Source organism: Rhinoderma darwinii, chromosome 3, assembly GCF_050947455.1.
Source record: "Rhinoderma darwinii isolate aRhiDar2 chromosome 3, aRhiDar2.hap1, whole genome shotgun sequence".
NCBI lineage: Eukaryota > Metazoa > Chordata > Amphibia > Anura > Rhinodermatidae > Rhinoderma > Rhinoderma darwinii.
In genome coordinates, this window is record NC_134689.1 from 20,936,749 (window position 1) to 20,953,618 (window position 16,870).

The 16,870-nt window shown below is 39.6% G+C and overlaps 1 protein-coding gene across 1 annotated transcript in view; it reads right to left on the reverse strand.

The window, feature by feature from the left end:
- Positions 1-16,870, reverse strand: part of ITK (IL2 inducible T cell kinase) — a 64,515-nt gene that overhangs the window by 23,847 nt on the left and 23,798 nt on the right. The window contains exons 5-8 of the mRNA XM_075855619.1: positions 16,248-16,282; positions 14,412-14,557; positions 13,482-13,547; positions 5,654-5,708 (exon numbers count right to left, since the gene is read on the reverse strand). Coding sequence (XP_075711734.1) covers positions 5,654-5,708; positions 13,482-13,547; positions 14,412-14,557; positions 16,248-16,282 — 302 coding nt within the window. The remainder of the gene's footprint in view (positions 1-5,653; positions 5,709-13,481; positions 13,548-14,411; positions 14,558-16,247; positions 16,283-16,870) is intronic.

A 16,870-nucleotide genomic window follows, 5' to 3' on the forward strand; every position in this document is an offset into this window, starting at 1 on the left:
TACATTTTACCTATACTGTAAAAAACAAACGCAGGCTGGGAGGGCAAAAACATTTAATTTTAAGAAAGCCAATTTCCCCAGGATGAGGGCTGCAATTCAGGATATAGACTGGGAAGAACTAATGTCAAATAATGGAACAAATGATAAATGGGAGATTTTCAAATCTACTTTGCGTTATTATAGTGCAAAATTTATTCCTACAGGTAATAAGTATAAACGACTCAAATTAAACCCCACATGGCTTACACCTTCTGTGAAAGGGGCAATACATGACAAAAAAAGGGCATTTAAAAAATACAAATCTGAGGGTACAGCTGTAGCCTTTGTAAAATATAAAGAGCTTAATAAAATCTGTAAAAATGTAATAAAATTAGCAAAAATACAAAATGAAAGGCAGGTGGCCAAGGATAGTAAAACAAATCCTAAAAAATTCTTCAAGCATATAAATGCAAAAAAGCCAAGGTCTGAACATGTAGGACCCCTAGATAATGGTAATGGGGAGTTGATCACAGGGGATCAAGAGAAGGCAGAGTTACTAAATGGGTTCTTTAGCTCTGTATATACAACAGAAGAAAGAGCAGCTGATGTAGCCGGTGCCAGTGCTGTTAATATATCAGTTGATATACTGAATTGGATGAATGTAGAGATGGTCCAAGCTAAATTAAATAAAATAAATGTGCACAAGGCTCCGGGACCAGATGGGTTACACCCTAGAATTCTTAAAGAGCTTAGTTCAGTTATTTCTGTCCCCCTTTTCATAATATTCAGAGAATCTCTAGTGACAGGTATAGTGCCAAGGGACTGGCGCAGGGCAAATGTGGTGCCTATTTTCAAAAAGGGCTCTAGGTCTTCCCCGGGTAATTATAGACCAGTAAGCTTAACATCCATCGTGGGGAAAATGTTTGAGGGGCTATTGAGGGACTATATACAGGATTATGTGACAATAAATAGCATTATAAGTGACAGCCAGCACGGTTTTACTAAGGACAGAAGTTGTCAAACTAACGTAATCTGTTTTTATGAAGAGGTGAGCAGAAGTCTAGACAGAGGGGCCGCTGTGGATTTAGTGTTTTTGGACTTTGCAAAGGCATTTGACACTGTCCCCCATAGACGCCTAATGGGTAAATTAAGGACTATAGGTTTAGAAAATATAGTTTGTAATTGGATTGAGAATTGGCTCAAGGACCGTATCCAGAGGGTTGTGGTCAATGATTCCTTCTCTGAATGGTCCCCGGTTATAAGTGGTGTACCCCAGGGTTCAGTGCTGGGACCACTATTATTCAACTTATTTATTAATGATATAGAGGAAGGGATTAATAGCACTATTTCTATTTTTGCAGATGACACCAAGCTATGTAATATAGTTCAGACTATGGAAGATGTTCATGAATTACAGGCAGATTTAAACAAACTAAGTGTTTGGGCGTCCACTTGGCAAATGAAGTTTAATGTAGATAAATGTAAAGTTATGCATCTTGGTACCAACAACCTGCATGCATCATATGTCCTAGGGGGCGCTACACTGGCGGATTCACTTGTTGAGAAGGATCTGGGTGTACTTGTAAATCATAAACTCAATAACAGCATGCAGTGTCAATCAGCTGCTTCAAAGGCCAGCAGGATATTGTCGTGTATTAAAAGAGGCATGGACTCGCGGGACAGGGATGTAATAATGCCACTTTACAAAGCATTAGTGAGGCCTCATCTAGAATATGCAGTTCAGTTCTGGGCTCCAGTTCATAGAAAGGATGCCCTGGAGTTGGAAAAAATACAGAGAAGAGCAACGAAGCTAATAAGGGGCATGGAGAATTTAAGTTATGAGGAAAGATTGAAAGAATTAAACCTATTTAGCCTTGAAAAAAGACGACTAAGGGGGGACATGATTAACTTATATAAATATATGAATGGCACATACAAAAAATATGGTGAAATCCTGTTCCTTGTAAAACCCCCTCAAAAAACAAGGGGGCACTCCCTCCGTCTGGAGAAAAAAAGGTTCAAGCTGCAGAGGCGACAAGGCTTCTTTACAGTGAGAACTGTGAATTTATGGAATAGCCTACCGCAGGAGCTGGTCACAGCAGGGACAGTAGATGGCTTTAAAAAAGGGTTAGATAATTTCCTAGAACAAAAAAATATTAGCTCCTATGTGTAGAAATTTTTCCTTCCCTTTTCCCTTCCCTTGGTTGAACTTGATGGACATGTGTCTTTTTTCAGCCGTACTAACTATGTAACTATGTAACTATGTAACTATATTCCAAAACCCATAACTTTTCTGTTTTTTCCCGTCGATATAGCCGTGAGGGATTGTTTCTTTGTGGGACCAGTTGTAGTTTTTCACTGAACTATTTATTGTACCATAGAATGTACTGGGAAAAAAAATATTTGTGTGGTAGAATAGGAAAAAAACTGAAATTCCTCCATTGTTTTTTGGGTCTTGTTTTTATGGCTTCCACCGTGTGGTAAAAATTACATGTTAACTTTATTCTGCAGGTCAATACGATGACAGCGATACCAAATTTATATAGTTTATATAGTTTTTATTGGAACCATTTTGGGGTACATAAGACTTTTTGATTACTTTTTATTCCATTTTTTGGTGTGAGATGAGGGGACCAAAAAAACTGTGATTCTGGCATTTATTTTTATTTTTTTTCCTGCATTCACTGTGCGAGTTAGATTGTAATAGTTTGGACTTCCACAGACGTGGTGATACCAGATATGAAAAAGTTCCAGCTATTTCCACTTGAGACAAAAGCGGACTCATCGCTGCAGAGGATAGACCTCTATTCCTGCCTCTATTGCCGTCTTGCTGTGCACCATGATAGCCTTTGAGAGCGGTGGCGTGTGATCAATGGTACACCTATAGTTCCACATCTGCCTCGCAGCCCAATGTCACGCAAATGCGTTTTGATGGTTTGTGTCAACACTGGTTGCCGCCCTAGGCTTGGGATGTGACGTCCAATTTCACTTGCAGTACAGAATGAATTAATATGCGCCATTCTTCCAATCAGACGATCGTGCGTGCAGAGCTTCGCCTCCTTGCGCTTCTTGCTGTCATTCCCGTTCGTTGTTGTATTCCCAACCTCCGGGACACGCAATGTTGAACAGTGCTGACATCTCGGCCTAGGCACGTAGCCATCTGGTAGAGTGTTAAACCATGGTCTCTCAGTTCAAGGATTCTGTCCCACTCAGTTTGCGACAAGTGGCCATAACTGGCACGTCGACGAACAGGTGGCATCGCACAATTATCCCAAACCACTTGATACGATTTTTGAGGTTTCATGTAGCTAAAAAACGTTTAATCTGGCTTTTATGCCCTCCACATGCCACAGACTGGAGCTAGGTGATGGAAAATGTGATCATTTGCAGATCTTAGCGACACCTGCTGCTACTTCCTCGATTTGCACAACCTTGGTCTTCTTGGTGTTGCAATTTCAATGTTGAGGAGTGTATACACAGTATATAAAAATTTTATCTAGCTGTATTTTACTTTTCTTATTAGTCCCGTTAGGGGTCTTGAACCAGCGATGATTGTCTCGCTTACACAATATACCGTAATACTAATGTTTTGCAGTATATCGTGATTTTATAAATCCCTGACAAAGGGCTTAGGGCATGCCCCCACGTGGCGGTTTTCCTCCGCAACTGTCCGCATCAATGCCGCACAGAATCTGCGTTGCAGATTCTGTGGCGGATCTGCCCAAAATGTTCAGTAAATTGATGCGGACTAGCTGCTGCGGACTGCGGGAAAAGTGCTTCCCTTCTCTCTATCAGTGCAGGATAGAGAGAAGGGACAGCACTTTCCCTAGTGAAAGTAAAAGAAATTCATACTTACCGGCCGTTGTCTTGGTGACGCGTCCCTCTTTCGGCATCCAGCCCGACCTCCCTGGATGACGCGGCAGTCCATGTGACCGCTGCAGCCTGTGATTGGCTGCAGCCGTCACTTAGACTGAAACGTCATCCTGGGAAGCCGGACTGGAGACAGAAGCAGGGAGTTCTCGGTAAGTATGAACTTCTATTTTTTTTACAAGTTGATGTATATTGGGATCAGTAGTCACTGTCCAGGGGGCAGAAACAGTTACTGACGATGACTTAACTCTTTCAGCACCCTGGACAGTGACTATTTACTGACGTCACCTAGCAACGCTCCCGTAATTCCGGGAGCCCCATTGACTTCCTCAGTCTGGCTGTAGACCTAGAAATACATAGGTCCAGCCAGAATGAAGAAATGTCATGTTAAAAAAGCAAGACGCATCCGCAGCACACATAACATGTGAATGACATCTGCGGACTTCATTGCGGAATTTAGAATCTCCATTGAAGTCAATGGAGAACTTCCGCAATGAGTCCGCAACCAGTCCGCCACTGGTCCGTAACATCCATTGTATGCTGCGGACACCAAATTCCGCACCGCAGCCTATGCTCCGCAGCGGAATTTTCAGCCTCGTCTAAACGAAGCCTACTAAAAAGAAGTGGAAGGCAATGGAGAAACGGGTCCGCTGCGGTTTAACGCTGCGGAGTGTCCGCAGCGGAATTCAAGAGCAATTGCGCCACGTGGGGCTTTGCCCTTAATAGTAGCACAAGGATGGCAGACCTGGGGGCGTTCATTAGTCCCCCAGGCTGCCATGACAACCATTGGCACCCCGCAACCACGTCGCAGAGTGGCGATAGAACGTCAGAGGGGGTCACCCCCCTCATTCTAAAGGCTTAGCTGCTGCTTTCGCTATTGGCATCTAAGGGGTTAAACAAGCAGAATCTTGCTCAAGTGGGATTGCTCGGAAGTGTCGGCTGTTTCATACAGCCGATGCACTCAACTTATGAAGTGGGCTTAGCCCGTGAGCCCACTCCACACTCTCCCACCGCCTCCAGCAGGTGTCGGGAAGGGGTTAATATGGTCTTGTGTTGCATATTTAGGCTGGATTTACACGAGCGTTTGCGTTTTGCGCGCGCAAAAAATGCGGCGTTTTGCACGCGCAAAAGGTACTTAAAAGCTCCGTGTGTCATCACCATATGATGCGTGGCTTCGTGATTTTCGCGCAGCCGCCATAATTATCACACTCTGTTTGTATGTTTGTAAACAGAAAAGCACGTGGTGCTTTTCTGTTTTCATTCATACTTTTTACTGCTGTTGCGCGAATCACGCGCGTCACCCGGAAGTGCTTCCATGTGCTGCGCGTGATTTTCACGCACCCATTGACTTCAATGGGTGTGTGATGCGCGAGCAACGCAAAAATATAGGACATGACGTGAGTTTTACGCAGCGGACACACGCTGCGTGAAACTCACGGACGGTCTGCACGGCCCCATAGAGTAACATAGGTCCGTGCGAGGCGCGTGAAAATCACGCGCGTTGCACGGACGTATTACACGTTTGTCTAAATAAGCCCTAGCTCACAGGAATTTTTAAAAGTTCTTCAGTGCTTTAAATTGGAGCGCACTTTCCTTGCAAGTAACTGATATGGGGCAGCATTTCGCAGCATGCAGACATTTTTTAGTCTGAACCAACATAAAGTAGAACATAGGTTGTCAGTTCTCTAGAGAATACTGACCTTGTGGAGGGAAGCAATACTCTCAAGGTCACATAGATAATTAAATGGACACTTCTACTATGTATATACAAATGATCAATTTTAGATATAAATACGGTACATACCTTATCAATGAGAAGCTTTTCAGCCTGGTTCCTGCTTATATTTCTGTTGTACCACCTAAAAATGTTTAAATATAAACATGTGAACTTACAAAATGTATGACAGTAGACGTAGTAATAGTAGTAATAATAGTAGTAACAGAAGTAGTAGTAGTAATAGTAGCAGTAATAATAGTAGTAGTAATAATAGTAATACTAGTAGTAATAATAGTAGTAGTAGTAGTAATAATAGTAGTAGTAATTATAGTAGTAGTAATAATAGTAATAGTAGTAATAGTAGTAGTAGTAAAAGTAGTAGTAATAATAATAGTAGTAGTAATAGTAGTAATAGTAGTAGTAGTGAAAGTAGTAGTAATAATAATAGTAGTAATAGTAGTAATAATAATAGTAGTAATAATAATAGTAGTAGTAATAGTAGTAGTAGTAATAGTAGTAGTAATAATAGTAATAGTAGATAGTAGTAATAGTAGTAGTAGTAAAAGTAGTAGTAATAATAATAGTAGTAATAATAGTAGTAGTAATAGAAGTGGTAGTAGTAGTAGTAATAATAGTAATAGTAGTAGTAATAATAGTAGTAGTAGTAATAGTAGTAGTAATAGTAGTAGCAATAATAGGAGTAGTAATAGTAGTAGTAATAATAATAGTAATAGTAGTAATAGTAATGATAGTAGTAGTAGTAATAGTAGTAGTTGTAGTAATAATAGTAGTAGTAATGGTAATAGTAGTAGTAATAGTAGTAGTAGTAATAATAATAGTAGTAGTAATAATAGTAGTAGTTATAGTAGTAGTTGTAGTAGTAGTAGTAATAATAATCGTAATAGTAATAATAGTAGTAATACTAATAATAGTAGTAGTAGTAGTAGTAGTAATAGAAGTAGTAGTAGTAATAGTAGTAGTAATAATAGTAATAGTAGTAGTTATAATAGTAGTAGTTATAGTAGTAGTTGTAGTAATAATAATAATAGTAATAGCAGCAATAATAGTAGTAGTAGTAATAATAGTAATAGTAGTAATATTAGTAATAGTAGTAGTAGTAGTAGTAGTAATAATAATAATAGTAGTAGTAGTAGTAATAGTAGTCGTTGGAGTAGTAGTAGTAGTAGTAGTAGTAGTAGTAGTAATAATAATAGTAATAATAATAATAGTAGTAATAATAATAATTGTAATAGTAGTAGTAGTAGTAGTAGTAGTAATAGTAGTAGTAATAATAGTAGTAGTAGTAGTAGTAGTAGTAGTAATAATAGTAGTAATAGTAGTAGTAATAATAATAGTAGTAATAATAGTAGTAATAATAGTATCAGTAGTAGTAATAATAGTAGTAATAATAGTAGTAATAGTAGTAGTAGTAGTAATAATAATAGTAGTAGTAGTAATAATAGTAGTAATAATAGTAGTAGTAGTAATAGTAATAGTAGTAATATTAGTAGTAACAGTAGTAGTAATAATAGTAGTAATAATAATAGTAGTAATAGTAGTAGTAGTAATAGTAGTAGTAGTAATAGTAGTAGTAGTAATAATAATAGTAGTAATAATAGTAATAGTAGTAGTAATAGTAGTAATAGTAGTAATAATAGTAGTAGTAGTAGCAGTAGTAGTAGTAGTAATAATAATAGTAATAGTAGTAGTAGTAGTAATAATAATAGTAGTAGTAGTAATAATAGTAGTAGTAATAGTAATAGTAGTAATATTAGTAGTAGTAGTAGTAGTAGTAGTAGTAGTAATAGTAGTAGTAACAGTAGTAGTAATAATAGTAGTAATAATAATAGTAGTAATAGTAGTAGTAGTAATAGTAGTAGTAGTAATAGCAGTAGTAATAATAATAGTAGTATTAGTAGTAATAATAGTAATAGTAGTAGTAATAGTAGTAATAGTAGTAATAATAGTAGTAGTAGTAGCAGTAGTAGTAGTAGTAATAATAGTAGTAATAGTAGTAGTAGTAGTAGTAGTAGTAATAATAGTAGTAGTAGTAATAATAGTAGTAGTAATAATAGTAGTAATAATAGTAGTAGTAGTAGTAATAGTAGTAGTAATAATAGTAGTAATAGTAGTAGTAGTAATAATAGTAGTAATAATAATAGTAGTAATAGTAGTAGTAGTAATAATAATAGTAGTTATAATAATAATAATAATAGTAATAGTAGTAGTAACAGTAGTAGTAATAATAGTAGTAATAATAATAGTAGTAATAGTAGTAGTAGTAGTAATAGTAGCTGTAGTAGTAATAGTAGTAATAATAATAGTAGTAGTAGTAGTAATAGTAGCTGTAGTAGTAATAGTAGTAATAATAATAGTAGTAGTAGTAGTAGTAGTAGTAATAATAGTAATAGTAGTAGTAATAATAGTAATAGTAGTAGTAATAATAGTAGTTATAATAATAATAATAATAATAATAATAGTAATAGTAATAGTAGTAGTAACAGTAGTAGTAATAATAGTAGTAGTAATAATAGTAGTAATAGTAGTAGTAGTAGTAGTAATAGTAGCAGTAGTAGTAATAGTAGTAATAATAATAGTAGTAGTAGTAGTAGTAATAGTAGTAATAATAGTAATAGTAGTAGTAATAATAGTAGTAGTAGTATTAGTAGTAATAGTAGTAATAATAGTAATAGTAGTAGTAAGGGCATGACCACACGTGGCGGATTTCCTCCGCAACTGTCCGCATCAATGCCGCACAGAATCTGCGTTGCAGATTCTGCTGCGGATCTGCACAAAATGTGCAGAAAATTGATGCGGACTAGCTGCTGCGGACTGCGGGAAAAGTGCTTCCCTTCTCCCTATCAGTGCAGGATAGAGAGAAGGGACAGCACTTTACCTAGTGAAAGTAAACGAATTTCATATTTACCGGCCGTTGTCTTGGTGACGCGTCCCTCTTTCGGCATCCAGCCCGACCTCCCTGGATGACGCGCCAGTCCATGTGACCGCTGCAGCCTGTGCTTGGCCTGTGATTGGCTGCAGCCGTCACTTAGACTGAAACGTCATCCTGGGAGGCCGGACTGGAGACAGAAGCAGGGAGTTCTCGGTAAGTATGAACTTCTATTTTTTTTACAGGTTGCTGTATATTGGGATCGGTAGTCACTGTCCCGGGTGCAGAAACAGTTACTGCCGATCGCTTAACTCTTTCAGCACCCTGGACAGTGACTATTTACAGACGTCTCCTAGCAACGCTCCCGTCATTACGGGAGCCCCATTGACTTCCTCAGTCTGGCTGTAGACCTAGAAATACATAGGTCCAGCCAGAATGAAGAAATGTCAAGTTAAAAAAGCAAGACGGATCCGCAGCACACATAACATGTGCATGACAGCTGCGGACTTCATTGCGGAAATTAGAATCTCCATTGAAGTCAATGGAGAAATTCCGCCATGAGTCCGCCACTGCTCCGCAACAGACAGAGCATGCTGCGGACACCAAATTCCGCTCCGCAGCCTATGCTCCGCAGCGGAATTTTACGCATCGTCTAAACGAACACTGCTAAATTAAAGTGGAAGTCAATGGACAAACGGCTCCGCTGCGGATTAACGCTGCGGAGTGTCCGCAGCGGAATTTAAGTGAAATTCCGCCACGTGTGAACCCAGCCTAATAATAGTAATAGTAGTAGTAATAATAGTAATAGTAGTAGTAGGGGATAAATGGAAGGGAGTATGACTGCAGGATCAGAATACAGAATACAGAATACAGTTTGTCATTTGTTGACATGCATAAGTCCGCATAGGAACTGTCGACACAAAACGATAGGAGATTTTTAATTGAGACTGTTTGCAAAGTTGTGTAATTTTTTTTATTTTAGCTGTATTGAACCAATTTTAATTATTTTTTTTTGTGGAGATGGACATTGCCTTTACCTTTAACCACATAATTACCGGAAGATTTAACCCCTTCACTACTTAAATATGTATCGTTTTTTTGTTTTACTATTTTTGCACAATAATAGCAGATATTATGGAAAAAAATATATTTTTATGTCGCCGCATAACAAGAGCCAATTATTTTTTATTTTTCCATCGATGTAGCCGTATGTGGGCTTCTTTTTTGCGGGATGAGTCATATTTTTTAATACAACCATTTTCGGGTACTTATAAATTGTTGGTTACGTTTTAACTTCGGGGCGCTATGATTGCGGTGACACTATATATGTGTAGTTTTTTTTTTGTTTTTTTAACACCTATGGAAAATAAAATCACTTTCTATAGAAAACATTTTCTTTTGTTTCTCTTTTTTTGTTATAAAACTTTCTTTGTAACTAATTATTTTTTTTGGTCACACTAAGGGACTTCACAATGCAATCTACTGATCGCTTTCATAATACTTTGGCATACTCAGTATACTAAAGCATTATTGCCTGTCAGTGATAAACTGACAGGCAATCTAGCAGGCTGTGCCTTTGCCAGATAGCTGTGGCAGCCTTGGGGGCCTTTGTTAGGCCCCCAGCTGCCATTACAACCCATCGGCACCCTATGATCACGTAGCGGGGTGCTGATGGGGGGGGGGACAGAGCATCTAGGGGATTAATAGAGTACCAGTACTCCAGAGCCTTCCCTGGCACCGCTACTGTTTAGTAACAGCACGATCACAGGGATCTGCAGCGCCACTCAGTGCCGGCAGATAGCTAAGAATCCACTGTTAACGGCCTACTGCTGCGTCGTACATAGTCGTTCAGCGGTATTCAAGTGGTTAATAAGACTCCTTTATTAACTCTGATTACCCTAATAGGGCATTTGATAAAGACCACTTCTTTATGCTATGAATACAGGAATTATTTATCATACATGTTACTCATTTATTAACAAAAAGTTTCAGTCATATACAGAGAGTTTACAGGAACTAAAAACAGTGAAACACTTCCTCCTATCCTAAGACTTTTCAGAGTTTAAACCATTGAATGTCTCTAGCTCCAGTGGATATAATCGTATGATGAAGCTTTAACCCCTTAACGACCGCTAATACGCCTTTTCACGGCGGCCGTTAAGGGTACATATGCCAGAGCGCCGCCTTTTCACGGCGCTCTGACATAAGCCCGGCACGGGTGTCCTGTGCGGCTAAAGCTGGTGTAGGGCTGTCTAAAGACAGCCGGACACCTGCACTAACGGGCAGGATCGATATCAACATCGATCTCACCCGTTTAACTCCTTAGATGCGGCGCTCAATAGCGAGCGCCGCATCCAAGGGGTTTTGGAGGGAGGGTGCTCCATCTCTCACATCATCGGCACCCTGCTATGGCAATGGCAGGGTGCCAATGGCTTCTACGGCAGCCGGGGGCCTAACAAAGGCCCCCAGGTCTTCCTGTGGGGGATGCCTGCTAAGCCATGCCTGAAGCATGACCTAGCAGGTGCCTGTCAGGGTATGTTCACACGCAGTGCCCAAAAACGTCTGAAAATACGGAGCTGTTTTCAGGCGAAAACAGCTCCTGATTTTCAGATGTTTTTTTAACAACTCTCGTTTTTTTGGACAGATGTTTGTAGGCGTATTAGGGGCGTTTTTTCAGGCGTAATTCGAGGCGTAAAACGTCCGAATTACGGCTGAAACCACTGCGTGTGAACATACCCTTACACTGACAGGCAATAATACACTGCAATACAGAAGTATTGCAGTGTATTATAAAAGCGATCAGAAGATCGCATAGTGAAGTCCCCCAGTGGGACTAAAAATAAAGTTAACAAATAATAAATAAATTAAAATCCCAAATAAAAAAAATTAAAAACCCACTTATTCCCTTATAAAATACTTTAATATGAATTTTTAAAAAAAAAAGTAAAACATTACACATATCTGGTATCGCCACGTCCGTAACGACCCCACCTATAAAGAGATTACATTATTTAACCCGCACGGCGAATTGCGTAATTTTTTTTAAACGAAGTGCCAGAATTGCTGTTTTTTGTTCATCCTGCCTTCAAAAAAATGTGATAAAAAGTGATCAAAAAGTCGCATGTACTCCAAAATAAAAACTAGACGTCCCGCAATAAAACAAGCCCTCATACAGCTGCATCGGCATAAAAATAAAACAATTATGGCTCTTAAAATATGGCGACACAAAAACAAATAATTTTGAAAAAAATGTGTTTTTACTGTGTAAAAGTAGTAAAAGATACAAAATCGATATAAATTTGGTATTGCCACAATCGTAATGACCCGCTGAATAAAGATATTATGTTATTTATACCACACAGTAAACAGCGTAAATCTAGGACGAAAAAGAAGAGTGGCGCAATTTATGGATTTTTACACAATTATATGTACCCCAAAATGGTGCTATTAAGAAATACAACTTGTCACGCAAAAAATGAGACCTTATACAGCTATGTCAACGCAAAAATAAAAAAGTTATAGCTCTTGGAATGCGACGATGGAAAAACGCAAAAAATAGCTCGGTCATTCAGGTTTAAAATGGTTAAAATGCACATGAGGATCTTATATAGAAAAATAGTTTGGGCCCGAACAACCAACACTTTGAACCTTTCTTTTGAGAAAGAACTGGATTAACGCTTTCTTACAAAACGAATCCAAAATGTAATTATTCTTTGAAACATGGAAACCCATTATCCGGATTCTCCCAACACACATTAAATCCAGGATCCATGACTGGATCCAAACCACCCCCTGGTTCCTAGAACAAACTATAGCAGGTAGACATCCCATGTGATCTCCAAACTACCAAAACAATCCCACGGCCCAGAGTATATATTGCCGAAATGACTGCTCGGCACTTGCTCATTTCCATCCCCCCTTCTTCAATGTTGTAAGGGTGCGTAAAATGGTCGATGTCGTAAGTGAGGTACTTTACGCACTGTCTAAACTTGGAGATCGGCAATCACTGGACACCTCCTCTGTCACCGCCAAACTGGTTTATACATCGCAGACCCGACATGGAGAGTGATATCTCCTCAACTAGAGCTACCGGGAACAAAACCCGCTGATCATAGACTCTCAAATTAAACTTCTAACGTTAAAGCTTCTTGAACCGCATTGACAGCGTCTGTTTCTCTACCCCTCCTGTGATGCCCATTCCCTCTACTCCCCATCTTTTTTATGTTAAACAAAAATTTTTGTTAAAATGTTGAATAAAAACATTTCAGAAAAAAAGAAAAATAGTTCAAATAATAAATCACCACAATTATTCCATTCTGACATTTTATAGTACAAGTGAAAGTTAGAAACATAAGCATCAGGATGGCCGACCATGGGCACACCACTGTATTCCTCCTGTGCACTAGACTTCAACACCAACCATATTGTCTTAGAGTAGGCAAACACACTCATATTCTTCTTTGGAGGGTTGCTTTAGGACTGTAGCATAGCCACACATGGAGAAATGCTAGCCCCATTACAATTAGTGTGAAACAGAAAGCAGTGTATAGTGTCAAAACAGTACTTGGGTTTATGGGATGGAGAATTGTGGACATGATGGAGGGTTAATCTGGCCATACACAAAATAGCTGTCAGCCAAACGCCCGTTCAGCCGACAGCGCTCACTCTGGACTCCCTTATAAAGCTGCATGCTCGCGGGAGTATGTATTTTTATTACAATGAGCAGATAGGAATAAGCTGCTGCCAGATATGGCAAATTCAACATTCTCAAACCTTCTTGCCCCCGGCATATGCTGTGTCGGGGGACAGTTGGGAGGCCTCTATACACGTAAGCCAATCCCGACGAAATCGGCGGGTTTAAACAACTTGTATATACTGTGTATGGTCCTTTATTCCATAGTGGGGGACCTGTGGCCAATCTATGCAATGTATCTAAGGGAGGTATTAGGATTAATTGTGAAAGATGGACTACAAATCCCAGACTTCATATACATGGCTTTCATGCAGAAGGTTCTGAGGTGCACTTACTCATAGGTTAGCAGGCTGTCTTCACTCTGCCTCGCTAGATAGCTGCTTGGGGCATAGCCAACATGTCTAAAAAAAATGAACAGAATATTTTAATGATTCGCCCACAGTTACTATAATTACACAATTCTAAAATTATACTCTTTAAATGAATTACGGTAATTTTTTTTTACACTAATTTACAGTACACGTATATATACACCTAAACGTTTACTTTCTCTTCACAGGTGTAACATGGAGCTCCTGGGCCCTGTGGCAAAATCTGTAACAGGACCCCTAACTATCAAGTGCCATTTACGATACTGGCAGAGGAGCTGCTGGGCCCCCTCAGACACCAGGGCCCAGGTGCAACTATAACTTCTGAACTTCCCATAATTACACCCCTCGTTCTCTACAATTTTTGAAGTTCTAATGTGACATTTTTTTCTGTTCTTGGAACAAACTTTAGCTGAAGACGCTCACTCTCCATATGTGAATTCATATTAACATAGTCATTGTGAGCAGAGGTAGGTACATAGAACCAAACCAGATGAACCTTGCTTGATAATAATAGGATTCTAACCTTAGAAGATCCAGTACCAAAAATTGGGCAAATTTCTGCAAAGCACCCACAATCCAGTTGTCTCTATATTATTGGTTACCATTAACCAGGGATAGACAACTCTCAACAGTTGAGTTCATCACAAGTTCTGCAACCCTAATTTTGGCAGAAACTTGTAGTTGGTTGCCAATTTGGCAAACCTGGGTAGATATCTATCTATCTATCTATCTATCTATCTATCTATCTATCTATCTATCTATCTATCTATCTATCTATCTATCTATCTATCTATCTATCTATCTATCTAATGGATATGCTATAAATGTCTAAGATGGTAATAACCCTTTAAACTCCAAATCTAGAGTACAGGTTTTTACCACTAATCAGCCTACCCATTTTTATCCTGTACTTTCCACCAATGCAGTTCTGATGTGTCCAGTGGTAGATATTCTTCCCCTCTACGGAGTACCAGCTCTTGGGTATTTTCTGTTGTATAATCATATAATGCGACTGCCCAGCCTTGATCTAAATGGCTTCTCTGGAAGAAATGGAAAAAAGAAGATGAGATAATGATGGGTTGATGCTGCGGGGTCGTTGTTAAAGGAACACTAAGCCTAGAAATGAATTCTAAACGTAAACAGGAGATGCATTTTCCCGCATTGTTTGTCAGTCTGTACGATTGTCTGCAGGTACCTGCAGCAAACAGTCTTGTAAAAATCTAGCAGGTGTTAATTTTCTTATGATCTCTTCCATTTTCTATTGGCAGAGGACTGAACAGGTGGGGCTTAACCAAGGGGCGGTGCTTAGCATTGGCAGTGCTTAGCATTCTTTGTCTCCTATTGCAAACAGAGCAGTGGGGGAGGGCTCCTGCAACAGCTAGTTGCCTTACAGACAGACATAGGATTTTGAGAAATAGGAATTGAAACATGGCTGACAAGCGAAGAATAATTCTCTATATATTTTGAGTATTTATGTTTTATATATTTTGTATGTTTACCGTTCCTTTAAGCCGAAGTCTAAGGGTAAGGTCACACAGAGTTTTCGTACACGCTTTTTGACGCGGAAAATGCGTCGGAAAATGCGCCAAAAAACTTACGAAAATGCCTCCTTTCAATGGGAGGCGGAGGCGTTTTTTTCCTGTGAGTGGAAAAACCGTCTCACGGGAAAAAGAAGTGACATGCCCTATCTTCGGGCATTAACGCCTCTGACCTCCCATTGACATCAATGGGAGGCAGAGAAAGCGTATTTTGTGGCGTTTTTTGCCCGCGGCGCTCAAACTGAATTTTGAGGCAGATTTTCTGCCTACAAAAAACTCAGTGTGAAACCAGCCTAAGGCCCCATGCACACGACAGCAAAAAACCTCAGTTTTTGCGGACCGCAATTGTGGTCCGCAAAAACGGAGCCATTCACTTTAATTGAACACTGACACCTTTCCGTAGCACTACGGAAGGGTGTCAGTGCCGTGGAAATGTTCCGGGAATTATGGAACATGTCCGTTCTTTCGCATTTTGCGGGACGTGCTCCCATACTTTGTATGGGAGCACGGCCCGAAAATGCGGCTGTCAGTCAGCGGCCGGCCGTGCCCGCAATCGCGGGCCGCGATTGCGGGCACGGTCGTGTGCATGGGGCCTAAGGGTTAACTTATTCTTAGGCCCCATTCACACTACCGTATTTTCATTTATCCGTAAATACTGTCCGTAAATACGGATCCGTAGTCATATGGCTTTCATCCGTATATACGGAAGGGTGTCCGTAAGTATGGTCTATATTGCATCCGTATTTGATCCGTATATACGGATCCATAAAAAATAAAAAAGAGGGAGGCTGAAAATGATGACACCAACATGTTGCATAGCAACGCTTCCGTAAATACAGATTGTTTACGGATGCACATCCGTAGCCATCCGTATTTACGGAAGCGCCCATAGCCTTCTATTGGAGAGTCCGTGCCGTAATTACGGACAGGAATAGGACAGGTTCTATAACTTTTATAGATCGAACACCCATCAGTAAAAATACTGAAAGGTGTCCGTGGCCAATAGAAATGAATGGGTCCGTAATTACGGATGAAATATACGGTCGTATGCATGGGGCCTTACAAAAATAAAAATTCTGTTGCATTATTTCCCCAAAATTTTTGTTATGTTTCTTATTTGATAGTAATTCACTTACATTATGTCTCTCCTTGTTTAATTATAGAATATGTAACTTTGTGTTTGTAAACTTACCCTGTTGTCGTCTGGAGTTGGCGGCAGCGGTTTCCCTGAAAGACAGAAAAAAAAATTAATCTATTGATGTGTGTCTCATAAAAAACAAGGCCGACAAGATCTGCGCAGGAGGGTGGCAGATAAAGCTGCTAAGAACAGTACATGAGTGTTGTTTTCAGAATAATCCTTTATCAACTACCGATTGCAAACTATAGGTACTTTTACATCGACCAAACATTTGTATTATGTCCGGCGGCGCATCTCCCTGTTTACACAGGAAGATGCTCTGCCGACAACAATAACATTTGACACATTTAAAACGATGCGACCAGCAGACCAACGAGTGTTTGCTTGTTCATCTGCTGATCGCTGCCCTGTTTACACAGGGCAATTATTGGGAAGGAGCGTTCTGTGATCGCTCGTTTGCTCGATAATCTCCCAGTGTAAAAGGGCCTTTAGTCACCCTGGTAGTTTAACCAATTCCCCGACCTGGACATACATAGTGTTAGGGGATGTTCACACGGAGTATTTTGCAGAGTTTTTTGACGAGGAAACCGCGTCGCAAAACTCGGCAAAAACGGCCCGAGAACGCCTCCCATTGATTTCAATGGGAGGCGTCGGCGTCTTTTTCCCGCGAGCAGTAA